This window comes from Nothobranchius furzeri, chromosome 5 (genome assembly GCF_043380555.1).
Source record: "Nothobranchius furzeri strain GRZ-AD chromosome 5, NfurGRZ-RIMD1, whole genome shotgun sequence".
In the NCBI taxonomy this organism is placed as follows: Eukaryota; Metazoa; Chordata; class Actinopteri; order Cyprinodontiformes; family Nothobranchiidae; genus Nothobranchius; species Nothobranchius furzeri.
The window spans coordinates 52,387,273-52,403,868 of record NC_091745.1 but is presented as its reverse complement, the minus strand read 5'-3'; the positions used below and the strand labels follow the sequence as shown (position 1 = coordinate 52,403,868).

The 16,596-nt window shown below is 43.4% G+C and overlaps 1 protein-coding gene across 9 annotated transcripts in view; it reads right to left on the bottom strand.

Moving 5' to 3' along the window:
* snap91a (synaptosome associated protein 91a) overlaps nt 1-16,596 on the bottom strand; it is a 60,804-nt gene that overhangs the window by 22,639 nt on the left and 21,569 nt on the right. For 8 of the 9 annotated variants that reach the window (XM_070550916.1, XM_070550917.1, XM_070550920.1 and 5 more), the window contains exons 2-14: nt 16,316-16,458; nt 13,033-13,108; nt 10,329-10,431; nt 9,875-9,968; nt 7,055-7,166; nt 6,729-6,835; nt 6,614-6,655; nt 2,790-2,851; nt 2,278-2,290; nt 1,952-2,133; nt 1,715-1,809; nt 1,436-1,450; nt 973-1,182 (exon numbers count right to left, since the gene is read on the bottom strand). In XM_070550916.1, coding sequence (XP_070407017.1) covers nt 973-1,182; nt 1,436-1,450; nt 1,715-1,809; nt 1,952-2,133; nt 2,278-2,290; nt 2,790-2,851; nt 6,614-6,655; nt 6,729-6,835; nt 7,055-7,166; nt 9,875-9,968; nt 10,329-10,431; nt 13,033-13,108; nt 16,316-16,458 — 1,254 coding nt within the window. Of the gene's footprint in view, nt 1-972; nt 1,183-1,435; nt 1,451-1,714; nt 1,810-1,951; nt 2,134-2,277; nt 2,291-2,648; nt 2,677-2,789; nt 2,852-6,613; nt 6,656-6,728; nt 6,836-7,054; nt 7,167-9,874; nt 9,969-10,328; nt 10,432-13,032; nt 13,109-16,315; nt 16,459-16,596 lie in introns of those variants that run through there. The other variant, XM_070550924.1, reaches the window with a different exon arrangement.

The following is a 16,596-nucleotide window of genomic DNA, read 5'->3' as shown; positions in this document are numbered from 1 at the left end:
TACGTCCCAATCCTCACCTATGGTCATGAGCTTTGGGTAATGACCGAAAGAACGAGATCGCGGATACAAGCGGCCGAAATGAGTTTCCTCCGTAGGGTGGCCGGGCTCAGCCTTAGAGATAGGGTGAGGAGCTCGGACATTCGGGAGGGACTCGGAGTAGAACCGCTGCTCCTCCGGATCGAAAGGAGCCAGTTGAGGTGGTTTGGGCATCTGGTCAGGATGCCTCCTGGACGCCTCCCTGGGGAGGTGTTTCGGGCATGTCCTGCCGGCAGAAGGCCCCCGGGTCGACCCAGGACACGTTGGAGAAGTTACATCTCCAATCTGGTCCGGGAACGCCTTGGGGTCCTGCCGGAGGAGCTGGTGGACAAGGCCGGGGAGAGGACGGCCTGGAGCTCCCTAGTTGGGATGCTGCCCCCGCGACCCGGACCCGGATAAGCGGAGGAAGACGAGACGACGAGACGAGAGACAAAACTAATTATGCATCATCTTGGGATATTTATGACACTTTAAAAAAGCTGTTAGTAAAAACTAACAATTATGGTCATGAAGAGAAAATGCCAGAAATCCAAACAGCCAGTCAGTGTCATTACATCGGCATTGTACCCGGGAGATGAAGTAAATCATAGGTTTTTAAATCTTTGTAATCTGAAATTAATTCAGTTAAATAAATGGCTTATTTTTTTGAGAATGAGCACAAAATGTTTTATAGCCCTAAATAAATAAAATAAAAATATATATCAGTATGTGTGTGCAGCAACGTGGAAGCACAGCAGAACACATTAATCGAGTTTAGACTCCTCCAACTGCATTTCAGTCAGTAATTTTTTATTTTTTGATAATCCTGATTTGTCACCTCTATTCTGCAACATAAACAGTAAATAGATGGAGGATGATGAGGTTTTAAAGTAAAAGCAAGCAGTCAGCCAGGCTGTGTATGCTGGATCATGTTCTCTACCCTCTGCCCACACTGACCTCCGAAAAGGTCGATGTCTGTGGCTGTGGTGGTGACAGGAGCAGAGACAGGCAGCGATGTGGGCACCGGTGCAGCTGCAGCAGTGGTGGGAGCAGCAGCAGCAGCCGCAGGTGCAGGGGCGGCTGTGGCTGCAGCAGCAGCAGCAGGAACAGCAGCTGACCCCCCAACAGCTCGGACAGACTCAGAGGCTCCGTCTGCAGCGGCTGGAGCTGCCATGTTGATAAACCCCATAATCCAAATGCCAGACCCAGCCACATCCCCCAACAGACAGGAATATGAAGACAAAAAGAAGGGGAAGAGGAAAGATGCAGCAAAGTGACTGATTTCCATCTTAGTGTGATTAGAAATTAATTGGGAGAGTTTGTCCCACCATGCAACTCTCAGAAGACAAAAGAAACAGAGTCTCAGGTGAAACTGAAATAGCAACCGCCTGTATGTATCTTTAGAACGTAGAATACTCACCCTCTGCTAAAAGATCTGAAACAAAACAAACAAACGTAAATAGAAACAGAGAGCAGAACGTCAGCTACAAACATCTTCATATGGTGCTGCGTTTTTGAAAACTATTCAAACAGCTTAACACATTTTAAAACCTAGTTTTTTTCTACCCTGTTTTCTAGAGTTTAGCTTAAAAGTGTAAAAACAAGTTACCACAGCGATAAAAGCTTCCATCCACTTGTGTCTGAGCTCATTTCAGGTATTAAATGTTAACTTTAGGTAGAAAATCAGCAAAGATCTCACCTCCCCATCCAGTGGTGGACGAAGCTGCTGCAGCCCCTCGACCCGAAGACGACAACATTGGGTCAAGATCCAACAGGAACCCATCGTCGAGAGCACTGAGCAGAAAGAGAGAAGGTGTGTGTGTGTGTGTGTGTGTGTGTGTGTGTGTGTGTGTGTGTAAACAGAGAGAGGCTGTTTCGAATGAAATATTGATGCAGCTCAGAACACACATTTGTAATTAAGATGAGTGAGTCGTACTTGCTAGTAGCAGTGGCAGCAGGAGCTGGGGCTGGTGCTGTTGGAGTGACAGAGGGTGGAGGGGGTTTTGCTGGAGGCATGGGGCGAGCTGGTGGTCCGCCAGGTGGAGGTGCAGGCTTGGCTGGTGGTGCAGCAGCAGCAGCTGCAGCAGCCACAGAGCTGTTGTTGGCCGTGGTCTCTTGCTGCAGAGTAAGACACCCATCAGCTTGGTTAGATAACTGGTGTGACTCAACAACATAGATTCAAAGTGAATCACTTCCTGTCTGTGGGAGAAAGCTGAAACTGATCAATGATTCCTGTCCCATGTATTAAAACAATTAGCTTACCTTGGTGGGTGACCTGCAAAAACAAGGACAGTAGTAGGATTAGTTCAGGATTCATGGCTTACATGAGACATAGAAGCTGGAACAGCTAAAGGCATCAGGTGGGGAAATTAATTACGGGATTTTATGAACTGCAGTGGTGAATCACAGCATATCACCCAACTCCACTTCAACAAAGCTTTTCTTTTAGCTGAAATACATTTAAATCCTCAAGGGGACGTGCATCCAAAGCTTTGAGAAAGTTGGGACATGTTGTGGATTGTTAGTGATGACTGATCAATGAGCCAAATTATTGTGTCAAAATAATTTGACAAATGCTTTTTAAACACAAGAAGTTATGTGTTCAGACTCCAAAACAGAAATGTTTAGCTAACTCCCCATGCTTGAACTTACTTGTCTTCTCTGAGTTGTGTGAAGATAAGAAAGGGTGAGTTAGACATGTAGACCAGCCAGAATCTACAGAGGTTTGGTCTTGAGTGCAAACTCTTTCTATTAACTAAATAAGGATGACTTACGGCTTCTTCCCCTCCAGAGTGTTAAGATGCGTCTCCAGAGACTCCAGAAGACTTTCTGGTGCCTGCAGGATAAAAACACAGAGGTGTTGCTACTGGAACAGGATCATCAATGTTGCATTCGCTGCCTCTTTTAAGGGACAGTTCAGATCTTCTCTTTAGTGTTTTTGGTTAGAATCAGTTTAGAGGAGAAACAGAAACCAGTTATGACTGGATCAGTGAGCTAACCAGTAGTTTGAGTGCAGTCAAGACCGAGTTGGATTGCTGCTACGTCCCAGCCAGCAGACATGGGTGGGCTCCACATGGGTAAACCATATGAGTCCCAAAATGGCTTGTCTGCTGTTTCCATGGTAGTTCCACATAGATTTGAATGGGCCTTACATGGGTTTTCAGAAGGTTTGACTCATACATGAACCTGTTAAAATCTTTGTGGGCAAGCTCCTGTAGGGCCACCATGGAAACTGTGGACAAACCCTGTTGAGACCCATATGGTTTGCTCATATATATGCATATGAGGCCTGGTATGATTGTTGTCAAACTGTTTATATAAGTTTTAGGTTTAGCTGTAGTTAGTTTTATTACTGCTTTTAGTTGGGGTCGTTATTTTAATTAATGTAGTAATTATTATAGTTAGTTGTATTCATGTTTTCTGTAATTGTGCGCGGGGTAGCAGGAACAACATCTCTAGTATGCAGACATGGAAGCTCCTATGAATGGGCCAACCTGGATTCACTGTTCAACAACAGAAGCAGGTGGAGAAATTTGGTCTATTTTTATACAATCTCAGACCCAAATGAATCTATATTTCTGTAAACTGAGGCTGTCAAGAGCACTACCTACAAAAGCTGAGAAATTAAATGTTTATAACCATTCCACAGAAACTTCTAAAGATTTGAACTATACCTTTAGGGCGACACCTTTAGGAGTTTGTTTATTACTCATATTCTCATTTATTCTCACAAAACAAAAGATCTCCACAGACTATCAAATATCCCAACCAGTGTGGTAATTTCATCAGCTTCTCCCTGAAACTTACAAATGAAACTGAAAACAATGCATGATGAAACTGGATTTAACCATAATAGGTAACAAGATAACGAAAACCCTGGGATGGGGACAGGGTCTGCCTTTACTTCCAGCTGGGATGCGAAGCTGCAGGTTCCACCAGACAAAACGGGACGCAATCACCTTAAAACATGCAATAAACAACAGCTCAATATCCAACAGGCCTTTTGGTAAAGGGCAAAGCTAAAGCAAAGCATTTAAATACTTGTGCTTTTGTAAAGCCTTGCTCTGTTTCCTGGATCTATCTATTCAAACCTCCATTATGCTAAATACCAGCAGGACAGTCAGGCTGATAACGATTTGTCTTGGTCCCAGAGAAACATGGACAGACCATTTATCATCCTGGGACTTTAAGGCGCCTGTCTTCACTAGGAGAGTGCAGATATAACAGCTCAGTTACAGAAGAGCTTCCACACAGACAGTTGTTAACTGAGCAAGCTCATCTAAAAACGACTGAACCATAAACCATCCATCCAGACTTTCCTCAGGGACTTCATAAATTTGATAATAATAAGGAAGTAAGGAATCCGTAAAATCCATGATGTGTCATTTAGATGAAGATGTGTTTGTTTTGGTAACTCATTGGACAGGAAGGTCTTATGGAGGAAATGCTCTGGTAAACAGAAATGGAATGCTGCATAGGTAAAGGATGTGAATCCTTCGTAAGCATTAACTCGTACATAACGACTTCAAAGAGTGTGAAGGGTCACATGTGGCTCCAGAGCCGCAGGTTGCAGATCACTGCTATTGATTATTGATATAAGCGGATCTAAAAGTGGCGTTATGGTGGTAGGTGCAGTTGTTTCACAGTAACGTACTCCTGCGTCGGGTCTGTTTTGACAGCTTTTTTGTTTATGTTGTGCTTTCTCTGCATCCTCCCACAACATTTCAGAGCAAACAGAGGATATATTAGAATACCATTTTTAAAAACCCTCAGACTTTAATCTGCCAAGTGAGAGAAAACTGCATTTATATCAGTTGCGTGTTTTTATCTACAGCCATCCCTGCAGCTGCATTATTTTTCTCTGTACTAACACCTGGAAGGCTGTTGCAGTGCAATCAAACTGTTTTTATTAGAAGTTTTCATGCTAGTGAGGTCAGATGAGCTAGGGGTTATGGAAAGAAAATCTTTATTTTGAGAAAATTATTAATTATATTTTTGTTTAAATCAATTTAATAAAAACTGTTGGGACTCCTGTCAGTAATGCCCTCTATTTTATTGTTTTGACCTTTAAAAACTTCTCAAATTCGTTCAAATAGTTCCTGAGCACAGCCACCAGTGTGTGATAGTCATTTGATGTTTGATGACATGCTGAGATTTGAAAAGAAAATCTTTAAAATCAAAGATAACCTTCTCATATCTTCAAATCTCTGTTAAAAGTATCAGGGACCAATAACGTTGACGAAAATAGTGATTTCTTTTATACCAAGATTTAAAACAAGATCGACTGTTATAAAAAAACAGTATTGTGATTTTCCATCCAGTCCAGCCCTAATCCAGACCCATCACCACATTGTGATTTTAATAATCTAATAACCGAGTCAGAGGAAAAGTTGGAACCTAAAATCCTGAACTGGGCAGTCAGCTTCTGAGACAAACAGGAAACGCAATAAAAAGAAACAGTCAACCACAGCGACAACAAGCGTGTCATCCCTCTGCTGCTCATTGTGCAATATAAACATCTGGATTGCAATTTCAGCTGAATGTTTGCAGCTTGCTGTCCCTACAGGGAGCTATAGAGGCCACTGAGCTGCTATGCAAAGAAAACACATTTAATTACTTTCTATCTCATTTGTTTAAACGGTTATTTATTTTTCATTAAATCAGTTTGCTTCCTCATGTAAAGTATGAACTCCTAATATTTCTCTGCTGCATCTTCAGTCAATTTAAGGTAAAAAATAAATTAGGAATCTCTAAAATGCCATAAAATTGCATCCATTGTTTAGAAAATAAGAAGTCTAGGCAGAATAAAATAGTGAACAGCTCCAAAACATTAATAACAAACAGGTGCACTATTCTGTAGCATGCATGTGCATGATGGCTGACTGGTGGCCTGTCCAGGGCTTGTGTTTTGCTCTGCAGAGATCTGAAATGCTTTCATGCAAACATTCAAGCTGACAAGTCAAAGAGGAACTTCAGCTGTTAAGTTTCCACAGATCAGGTTGGAATTCTGAAAGCGACTCAAAGGTAATTTCAAATTTTCATTGACTGAAATAATAAAAAAGTACAATTTTTCAGACACAGGTTGTCACGGAAACCTTCCAGCACTAATTGAGAGATGCATTTGTCAAACCAAAGCTATCTATTGGTGAGAACCTCAGCAGCATTGGGTCAGCAGCCTTGCTTTCATCCAGTCGCATCATTATCCCACTTCCTCTGTCTGCTAGGTGTGCGCTCGCTGTGCAGGGTGCCTCAACTCAGCGCACTAACAATTGTCGACCTTCCCTAAGCTGTCTGCTCTGTGCACTACTCACTACTCACACTCTCAGCCTGAATGATCAATCTGCATCTCTGAAAATGAAAATAAAAAGGGGAGGGAGGCAAAGGAGGCATCAATAACCAAAGAACAGCAGCTGACACTTTATGTGAAGGTTTCTCTGAGTGTTGAAGCAACCGTCTGTGACACGGCAGGAGGAACGGAAAACATGGTGTTCGCTCATGCAAAAGGTAGAAAAAACAACAAACATGTGGTTGGAATCCAACAGAAACACATCTTATGAATATTTAATGAAAATGAACTGAAAGCTTAGATCTGTCTTACCTGAGTGAGCTCAGGAATGTCATTTTTGTCTATTCCCACTTGCTGTAACAAAGAGAGTGAGTCGATTACAGGAAGCACACACCGAAGGAGCAAATAGCTGAGTGCTCTAACTTACCTCCGCAATTTTAAAGAATTCAGAAACTCGAGTCATCCGCGTCAGGAACCTCTTGTAGATCTCAAGCCCATCTTTACACTGGCTCCTTTTCATCTGGAAAAACTTTTCTGAACACAACAGGTGGCAGAAAAATAAGTGAAATGATTGAAAACACTATGATTCCCCTCTGTCTATTTGTTCTTACCAGTAAAAACTAAAGCTTTCCATTGTTGGGCGTGTGTTTGAGTGATGCAGTTCATAAAAAAACAATCCGACAAACTTACGAAACTCATATCTCTACCTTTTTGAAGGAATCTGGTGATTTTGATAAAAAACATAATCTTTACCTAACAGGTTGATGATGCCATCGTTGTAGCAAGCGTACAGCTTGATCAGATCTTTGAAGAGCAGGAGAAAGCAGGCATTTATCACTCCATTGTTCAGATCCTGAGGGTGCACCTGAGGACACGAAGACAATAAACAAGACCAGTTTTAATATAGAATAAATGATTTTTCCATCCATCCATTATCGGTTGCTTATCCGGGGTTAGGTTGTGGGGCAGTAGCCTCAGCAGGGAGGCCCAGACGTCCCTCTCCCCAGCCACTTGGGACAGCTCCTCCGGGGAATCCCGAGGCGTTCCCTGGCCAGCTGAGAGACACAGTCCCTCTATCGTGTCCTGGGTCTTCCCTTAGGTCTTGTTCCAGTTGGACATGCCCGGAAAACCTCACCAGGGAGGCGTCCAGGAGGCATCCTGACCAGATGCCCGAGGCACCTCAACTAGCACCTCTCGATGTGGAGAAGCAGCGGGTCTACTCCGAGCCTATCCCAGATGACCGAGCTCCTCACCCTATCCTAAGGGAGAGCCCGGTCACCCTGGAGAAAACACATTTCAGCCACTTGTATCTGTGATCTCGTTCTTTTGGTCACTACCCAAAGCCTGTGACCATAGGTGAGGGTTGGAACGTAGATCGACCGGTAAATCAAAAGTTTTGCCTTCTGGCTCACCTCTCTCTTCACCGTGACAGACCGGTACAACACCCACTGCAGATACAGCACCAAGTCACCTATCGATGTTGCGCTCCAGCTTTCCCTCACTCATGAACAAGACCCCGAGATACTTAAACTCCTCCACTTGAGGCAGGACCTCATCCCTGACCCAGAGAAGGCATTCTACTCTTTTCCGACTCAAGACCATGGTCTCGGATTTAAAGGAGCTGATTCTCATTCCAGCTGCTTCACTCTTGGCTGTGAACCGCTCCAGTGAGAGCCGGAGATCACGTTCTGATTAAGTCAGCAGGACCACATCATCTACAAAAAGCAGAGACTCAGTTCTTAGGCCACCAAATCAGATCCCCTCAACAACTTGGCTGCGCCTAGAAATCCTGTTCACAACTTTCATGAACAGGATTGGTGACAAAGGGCAGCCTTGGTGGAATCCAACTCTCACCGGAAACAAGCCTGACTTACTGCCGGCAATGCGGACCAAGCTCTGACACCAGTCATATAAGGACCTAAAAGCACGTATCAGAGGGCCTGGTACTACATACCCCTGGAGTACCCCCCAGAAGGTCCCTCGAGGGATGCGGTTGAACACATTCTCTAAATCTACAAAACACATGTAGATCGGTTGGACAAACTCCCACGCACCCTCCAGGACCCTTCTAGGGGCATAGAGCTGGTCCAGTGTCCCACGGCCAGGACGGAAACCACATAGGTCCTCCTGAATCCTCCTGAAGCTCTATTTGGCTGCCTTGACATTATGGAAGCACAGAACAGGGCCCATTAAGACTCAATATCCCACACCTCCTCCAGAACATTTCTGAAGTTATTTCAAAGGTGGGAATTGAAACTTCTTCTGACAGGAGACTCTGTCAAACGTTCCCAGCAGACCCTCACAATACGTTTGGGCCTGCCAGGTCTGACCAGCATCCTCCCCTACCATTGGAGCCAACTTACCACCAGGTAGCAGTCAGTTGACGGCTCCACCCCTTCACCTGAGTGTCCAAGACATGCGGCCACACACACACACACACGGATAAAATGACAACAAAGTGAGCTGCGGCCTAAAGTATCCTGGTGTCAAGAGCACATGTGGACACCTATATGTCTGAACATGGTATTTGTTATGGACAATCCATGACTACCACAGAAGTCCAATAACAAAACACCACTCAAATTCAGATCAGGGAGGCTGTTCCTCCCAACCACACATCTCCAGATCTTATGGGCGTTGCCCCTGTCAGCGCTAAAATCTCCCAGCAGAACGAGGAAGTCACGGGAAGGAGAGCTCTCCACCACCTCCTCCAAGGTCTCCAAAAAGGGTGGATAGTCTGAACTGCAGTTTGGTGCATGAGCACAAATCAGAGTCAGGATCCATCCCCCCACACATAGGCGGAGGGAGGCTACACTCTTGTTCACCAGGGTAAACCCCAACTAACAGGCACCAAGATGGGGTAAACTAAAATACCCCTACCCCTGCTCGATGCCTCTCATTGGGGGTAACTCCAGATTGGCAGAGTGTCCAGCCCTCTCAAGGAAACTGGTTCCGGAGCCAGAGCCAGGCACTGAGGTAAGTTAGACCGCATCTAGTCTGAACCTCTCAACCTCACACACCAACTCAGGCTCCTTCCCCACCAGAGAGGTGATGCTCAACGTACCGACAGCCAGCTTCTGTGGCCAAGGATCAGACCACCAAGGTCCCCGCCTTCAGCCACCACCCATCACACATCACATATCACACATAGATACTTTTTGTTTCCTTAATTTTAACAATTGCAAATAGTGTTTTTAGTACACAGTCATTCAATCAGTATTTCAAATTAATTATGCAATAAACCAAGAAATGTATGAGGCGGTTAGGAGCAGGACGTCCCAGGAACATGTTTGTAAAGAGCACGAGTGTTAAGCCGGTGAAGAACGGATAAGAAAACAGAAACAGGAACCGACAGAAACACCAAAACAGCAGTTATGCCAAGGAGTGTCATTGCCCAGTTATAAGTAAGCAAACATTATTTTTAGTGCACATACACACCTGTTATAATATGCGGCATGTGTTGGATCACACTTCCAAATGGATGTTGTTACTTTTATAATCTCTGTGTGTACCCCTCACTAAGAACAGTGATTTTACTATGTGACCTGGTTGCCTCTTAGTGACGTCACTCACATCAAAATCCAGCAGAGCGTCAATTTGGCTCTGCAGGGTCGGCATTCCTTTCAGCAGCTTCTCCACTGACATGGTCCTCATCGCCCCTTCAGCCCTGGGGAATAAATGCAGCATGTGAGAATAAAACAGCGACTGTTTGACAGTCAGAGCTGCAGAACACCAAAGTGTTGTCTCTGGTGGTGAATGGGAACCAACTGGTCTGCTACCTTAAGTAAGGAAGCTTGGTTTAAACATTTCTTATACTTTTATTTGTCTCTTTAGTCAGAGGGGCCTTCTGTCTGCAGCTCTGCACAGTGCCAATATTTCTATTATCCCCTCTCCACTCAGGGTAAACAGGGGTGTAGCAGGGGACTAACGGGAACACAACACAGATCTGGCTAAACTAACAGCTTGTTTACAGATGAAAACATTCAACTATGAAGCAGAACAAGGGAACAACATGAGAAAGCTGTACCCTTTCTTGACTCGGCCAAAGTCAAAGGACATCTGTCTGTAGGCGAAGGCCTTCTCGTTGAGATAGCGGCTGTAGCGTCTGATAAATGTGGACATGTCATAGCCTGAGGAGGACATGAAGGTAAATCATGAGTCCAGCATCCCACATCACATTGAGACAGGCTGGCCGCAACAAATGTCAGGATGCCAGATCCATTCTCTTTCTTTATACGGTAAGAACGACACCTGTTTGCTAGTTGCCTTTACGTTGTTGCTGCTGCAATAGCAATAAAAACCAGGAGCACGGATGTTGTCATCTGGTCACAGTAAAATTATTTTATATTTACAGGAAATGTCAGGATTTAGTGTTGTAATTTCAATAATAAACAAGTTAGAAACCCGCTGTGTGTTCTACATTAGAACATGTTCACTTTTCTAGGTTTCAGATGTGGCACACACACACACATCTACACACACACACATGCACACATGCACACACGCACACACACACACACACACACACACACACACACACACACACACACACACACACACACACACACACACACACACACACACACACACACACACACACTTTACAAAGGCATGTTTAAATCCAATTGCCCAACTGTCTACGTCCAATCTATACTTTTCAGAGCCCGGCCCGGCTGCTGTGATCTGAAATGGTCATCGTGCCCAGCTGGAGCGTGTGACTGCAGCAGAACAGGTCCGGAGTCATCTAAACTCTAAACGTTTAGCTACATCTTGCTCTGATTGGGGTCTCCAACAACAACTTTACTTACACATGACATTATTTATGTTAACTGACAGCTAGACTAATTATGCTACATTGAATAGTAAAGTTAATGTTCGACCTGTTTTACCTTTTATCCAAAACTGTTTTTCCACGGAGAGAGAGTGGCTAAATGTGACTGAGTCAAAAAACTGAACAATAACACATTAGGTCAGCAGGAAAACCAGAGATGATGCTGGTTCTACTGTATCTGCAGTCACTGTAGTTTGTAGCACATTTTCTACACTAACTGTGGTAATATTTTTGAACTGCAATAGATTTAAAGTCTTGGTTTATGTGTTTCTTCAACACATTAGCAGTGTTCTCTACTGTAAAGTAAATCAATGCCTTATGAGTAAAAAAAAACTCTATGATGCTCCTGTTCCCAGATGCAGAGGTTTGCTGGTGCAGAGGTGGGCTGAAAACAGCAGGATTGCCCATTAATATAAATCATATGCAGACACCTCGCTTCTGATTGGCTAACAGAACATGTTCATTCATGTTGCAGAGTTACCCCAAAATTCCACTACCTCCGCTCCGCTGTGCTCCGCTCCGGCACGAACTCCGCAGCAAAATTGGTCCCGTTGTAGTCAATCGGAGCTGTTCCACTACTGCGGCCGTGCGGCGCAGTGCGCCGCCCGCCGTTGCGTCATCCGGCAAAAATAGGATCGATTCTGTTTTTGCCCGACGCTGGAGCACCTCTGCAGTCAATGGACAGAAATCACAACTGCCCAACAGGAAAAGGAGCAAGCACAGCTTCTGTTTTTTCACAATAAATCGATAAACCAAAAGCGTTTTTTTTTTAGTTTCATATGCACAGGTTTAACAACTTTTAACAACTATCAATGGCAGTTGAACTTTAAATGCACAAAAATAAGCAATAAATACAGTTTCTACTATCAAAGTAGTCACACTTTGTTGATCCAAACACTGCTGATCTCTCAACACAAATGATGGGCGGATTAAACAGTTCATTTCGATGCTTCTCCCACACAACGGGTGTTTGGATCTAACTTCCGCGTTTATTGCTCGGACTGTATCGCAAGATCTCGAAAATCCCGCGCATGCTTGTTTGCACACCTCAGATCTCCACACCGGAGTGGAGCCGTTGTAGAGCGGGTACCAGTAAAAATTGAGTTCGGAAGCGAGCGGCTGCGGAAGGCGGGGGCGGACCGGAGCGGAGGTAGTGGAATCTTGGGGTTACTATCACCGAGACACTCTCCACTGTCTCTTCTTGCTACAAAAAGAAATTTAAAAAACCTTCCTGTGGGCAGGCGTTAGCCAAGGGGTGGGGCCACAAATGCAAATTCACAGTGTGACATAGATATGTGAGGATTTTCAAACCCTAGCATTTCATCGACATACACCAGCTGTTAGCTTCTATCATAAGCTAACACAGTAGATAGGTGTAGGAGACTAGTGTCATGTTCAGCCTGTATGAAAAACTCAAAATGACCAATTATAATCAGAAATAATCATTAAAAAAGGTGTTTCACTCAACCACACCTTTAACAATAACCGTGATGCAAAACTTTAACCTTCCCACTGCCCTCATGGGTGACCCCACCAGGAAAGTTGACCATTGAGCAGGGTTGATGGTTTATCCCTTGAAGTCCACGTGGCAGGGGTAAGGAGTGAGCACCACCTCACCCCTGCCATGTGGACATAAAGGGATAAACCATCAACCCTGCTCAATGGTCAACTTTCCTGGTGGGGTCACCCATGAGGACAGTGGGAGGGTTAAAGTACAGTAAAGGTTTTGAAAATCTCTACTTTTCCTTGTGAAACTCTGCAGTCACCCAAGCAGAAAGAGACAGCGAGATGTGAAACTAGTGTTTATCACCATGGGAGATGGGCTCATTTCCATGGAGACAAGGTCATGTGTTCTACTGGGCAGGGTTCTGAAGGGCACATCTGAAAGAACACTACACACCGTGGGAGCCGGTTTTGTCCAGGAAGTTGCTGAGATTGAACAAGGTGTTCCTTGATGCCAGGAACTGGAGGAATCTCTGCAGAGAAGGACAAACACAGTGTTACCTGTATAAACACGTAATTCCTGCATGTTCTGGATTGTTAAATCATCTTATTACTGTGTTGCAACTACTCAGCAAATCAGTATCATCATGTGGAGAAAACAACACCCAAGAAGCTTATTTTTATATGATTTCTCTATATGTGATTAGAGAATTTCAACAGGACTGCAGTTACCGTTCTCATGAGTGGGTGTGTGTGTGAATATAAATTGAGCACATGGCTGAAATCTGCAGCATTAAAGACAAACAGGCTGCCTCTGGTCCTCTGGTGATAAAGCTGTAACCTGGGCCAGTGCCTCTTAGACATTAGAGCTCAAACATGGAAACAAATCACTTCATCACAGTATTCACATATAAACCAAGCTCATTTATGAAGTGTGTGTGTGTGTGTGTGTGTGTGTGTGTGCATGCATGCATATATGTGTGTGTGTGTGTGTGTGTGTGTGTGTGTGTGTGTGTGTGTGTCATTTTAATCCTCTGAAACACGGAGCACTCTCTTCCTCTCTGGTTTCTGTTGAGATGACTTTAAAGGTTAACGTTGTTATCTCTACATACTGTAATCATTATTTTCTATCTGCTCATGCTAGGAATAGACATCCACCTTTCTAATAGAATTATCTAGAAAAGATGGCCACAAAGATCAAAGGCTGACTCCCCAATTATCCACACTCTATTCCCTTTATTCAACAGACGTGATTCTGTTTTATGTTGCTTCTGTCAGGACAAGTGCTTGTTTTCAGAGCTCAGCTTTTGTCCATAATTCAGATTTGGGTCGTGTTTCATTAAATACATAGAAAAGCTCCTCCGGCCAGCCTGAAGAAGTCATTCATAGACACCTAAAATTATACAGCGGTAACTCAGCTCTGCTGGTGGGCTTGAGGCTGTGCTACCTTCTGCCTGAAGGAAGGAGGGTGTACCTGACTCATCTGAGTTTTTATGGTAGCTGATGAGCTCATAATCAGTTTTTATTTACAGTTTTTCTCCATTGGTTTGGCTCATTTCTTGAAACAGAAATTACATTCTCAAAATAACCTGGACAAACCTCCAAACCTCTTGGCAAATGTTCACAACAGAACGGCATTTCTCATTCATTTTATCAAATGGCAAATGCCTCAGTACATGTCTCAATTGTCTCAGTGCTTCTTTGCAAATGTAGCCTACAGTTCTACAGTTAGCCCACGTTTAGCACATTTTCCAAATGAATAGATCTAAACTGATTAGTTGATTCTCAGTCTAATGATCATTCTCTCCAAAACATGTCAGCATGATTTCATTGTATAAGTACTCGCATGCACAACTGTCTGTTCAATTGTCAGAATTGGTCAAGAAAATAATACCATGAATACATGTAAGAATTTTTTTGAATATTTGATACACTGATGACAGTCATTGACAGTCAGGTGAAACTAGATTAATGAACGGGGAGTGTCACACACGCAGGTGTTTTCCATGATCGTGTGCTGTCAAACACAGACATATTGAGCTTGACCAGCGACCATTGAATATATACTTTTTTGATTTTGTGTTCATACAATTTACTGTATTAATGTAACGTACATTTTCTTTTTACATATGTATGAAACTTTCTTTGCATGTGAATAAAAAATGGTTATAATTTCCTTGGTATTGTGAGTGCAATCTGTGATGTCAAACCTTGGAGGCTACTCTTTTCAGTTGTATATTGTCGGTCCTCTGCCACAGTGACAAAACATCTAAACATCTTGTCTGGCAGTACTCACACAATGCCAAAGGGACGATGCATGTTGGGGGCACTGACTATTCAGATTAGAAAGAAATGTAGTTTTGACACATGAGTGAAATGTTTCAGGAGAGATATGAGCTTTGCAGGTGAACTATGTTGTTGTGATCAACCATCCAGGTTTATTTTGACAAAAGCACCAAGAATGGTGAGAATGTCCGATCTGTGTTGAGAAATGAGCCAAAGCTATTGAGAAGGATCTTTGCCCTTGTGGAGACACTGACTGTTTAAAAGAGAAAGGGACTTAGATAGAAGACTGAGTGAACCATTTTGGTAGAGATATGAGCTTTTGCAGGTGTTGTGCTAAACTGTAAGAGTGTTTTGCCAAATGATCTTAGTGGTTTGAGAATGTAATTTCTGTTTCAAGAAATGAGCCAAACCAATGGAGAGAAACTGTAAATGTATTTTTTACGTATTTGGGGGAACCTTTGAAAAACAAGAGTGGCTCTTGCTTTAGCCTTTTTCATCATTATTGTAGTTTGAAAAACAACCAGATAACCCGTCCAGATCTGAGGAATAAAACTGGTCTTTATAATATTTTTTGCAAGGACATGAAAACAATCACTCCAGTATAAGCTTTCTAGAATGTAGCAGCAATAGATCTGTTTTTAGCAAGGACCAATAAAAATAAGACAAGCGCATGTTTGGTATTACAGCAGATATTTAAACAGTTTTAGTGAGTTTAAAGTTGAAATTTAGAAAAAATCAATGTTTGTCAGTGAAATTAAAAGAAAACAAAACAGATTTTTTTCTGTAAATAGTGAATCTCCTCCCTTCCCTTCGGCTTGTGGGTCAATGCAAGTTAACTGAGCTACAAGAGCTATTTTCTGATCGGTTTAGCCTTACACCCTGGATCGCGCATATGTTGTTCTTCACTATGAAAAGTAATGATGCATGTTTCAATCACGCCTGTAATGTACTTTGAGATTCATCAGCTTGTAAAAGTTCATAATTCCTTTGACTACAAATCAGACGTTGGCACGTCGTATATCTGACATCACCACAGAATCTCCTCTCCCCTAGGGTAACTGCTACTGACCACATGGCCAGAGTTATGGTTTCCTCCTGAAGGAAGGATTCAAAATACGCTGAACTTACAACTGTTTGTCCTCTGCTCTTCTCCCTGCCTTGTTCGATGACATCAACTTGGTGATGCACATTTGTAGTCCTGGACGTGCTTTCACACAAAACCTAAAATAACTTTTGCCCCCATTTGAAAATAAAGCCTTTCTTGGTGTCAGGATGTGTATTTAAAATGCACGGACATCATATGTGAAATCCATGGCATATAATAGTTTTTATAGTCCCATTGAATTGCATTAATTTTTTCGTTCAATGGTCCAGAAGTAGATGAGTGTGACTTAAGCTGCCTATATAATTATTCCTGGATATTCTCTGGTAGGTAACATGTGTTGTGGCCTCACCTCGTTGCCGTGCACCATGAGGTGGTGTGTGGTGATCAAAGCTTTGAAAACCACCACCCAGCTGGCATTGCCGACCCTCTCCATTAGCGTGTCGGCCATCTGGGGGACATTCACATTGGTGTCCTGGGTGGCCTGGATCAAGTCTGGAAACCACAGAGAAGAGGAGCACGAGGTCAGGTGATGGATGAACGTTCAGCTCAGAAAATCTTCCATTCATAAAACAATGTTTCATGAGAGGAAGGCAGACAAGTGCAGGAGTAAACACTGATACTCTGCTCAGC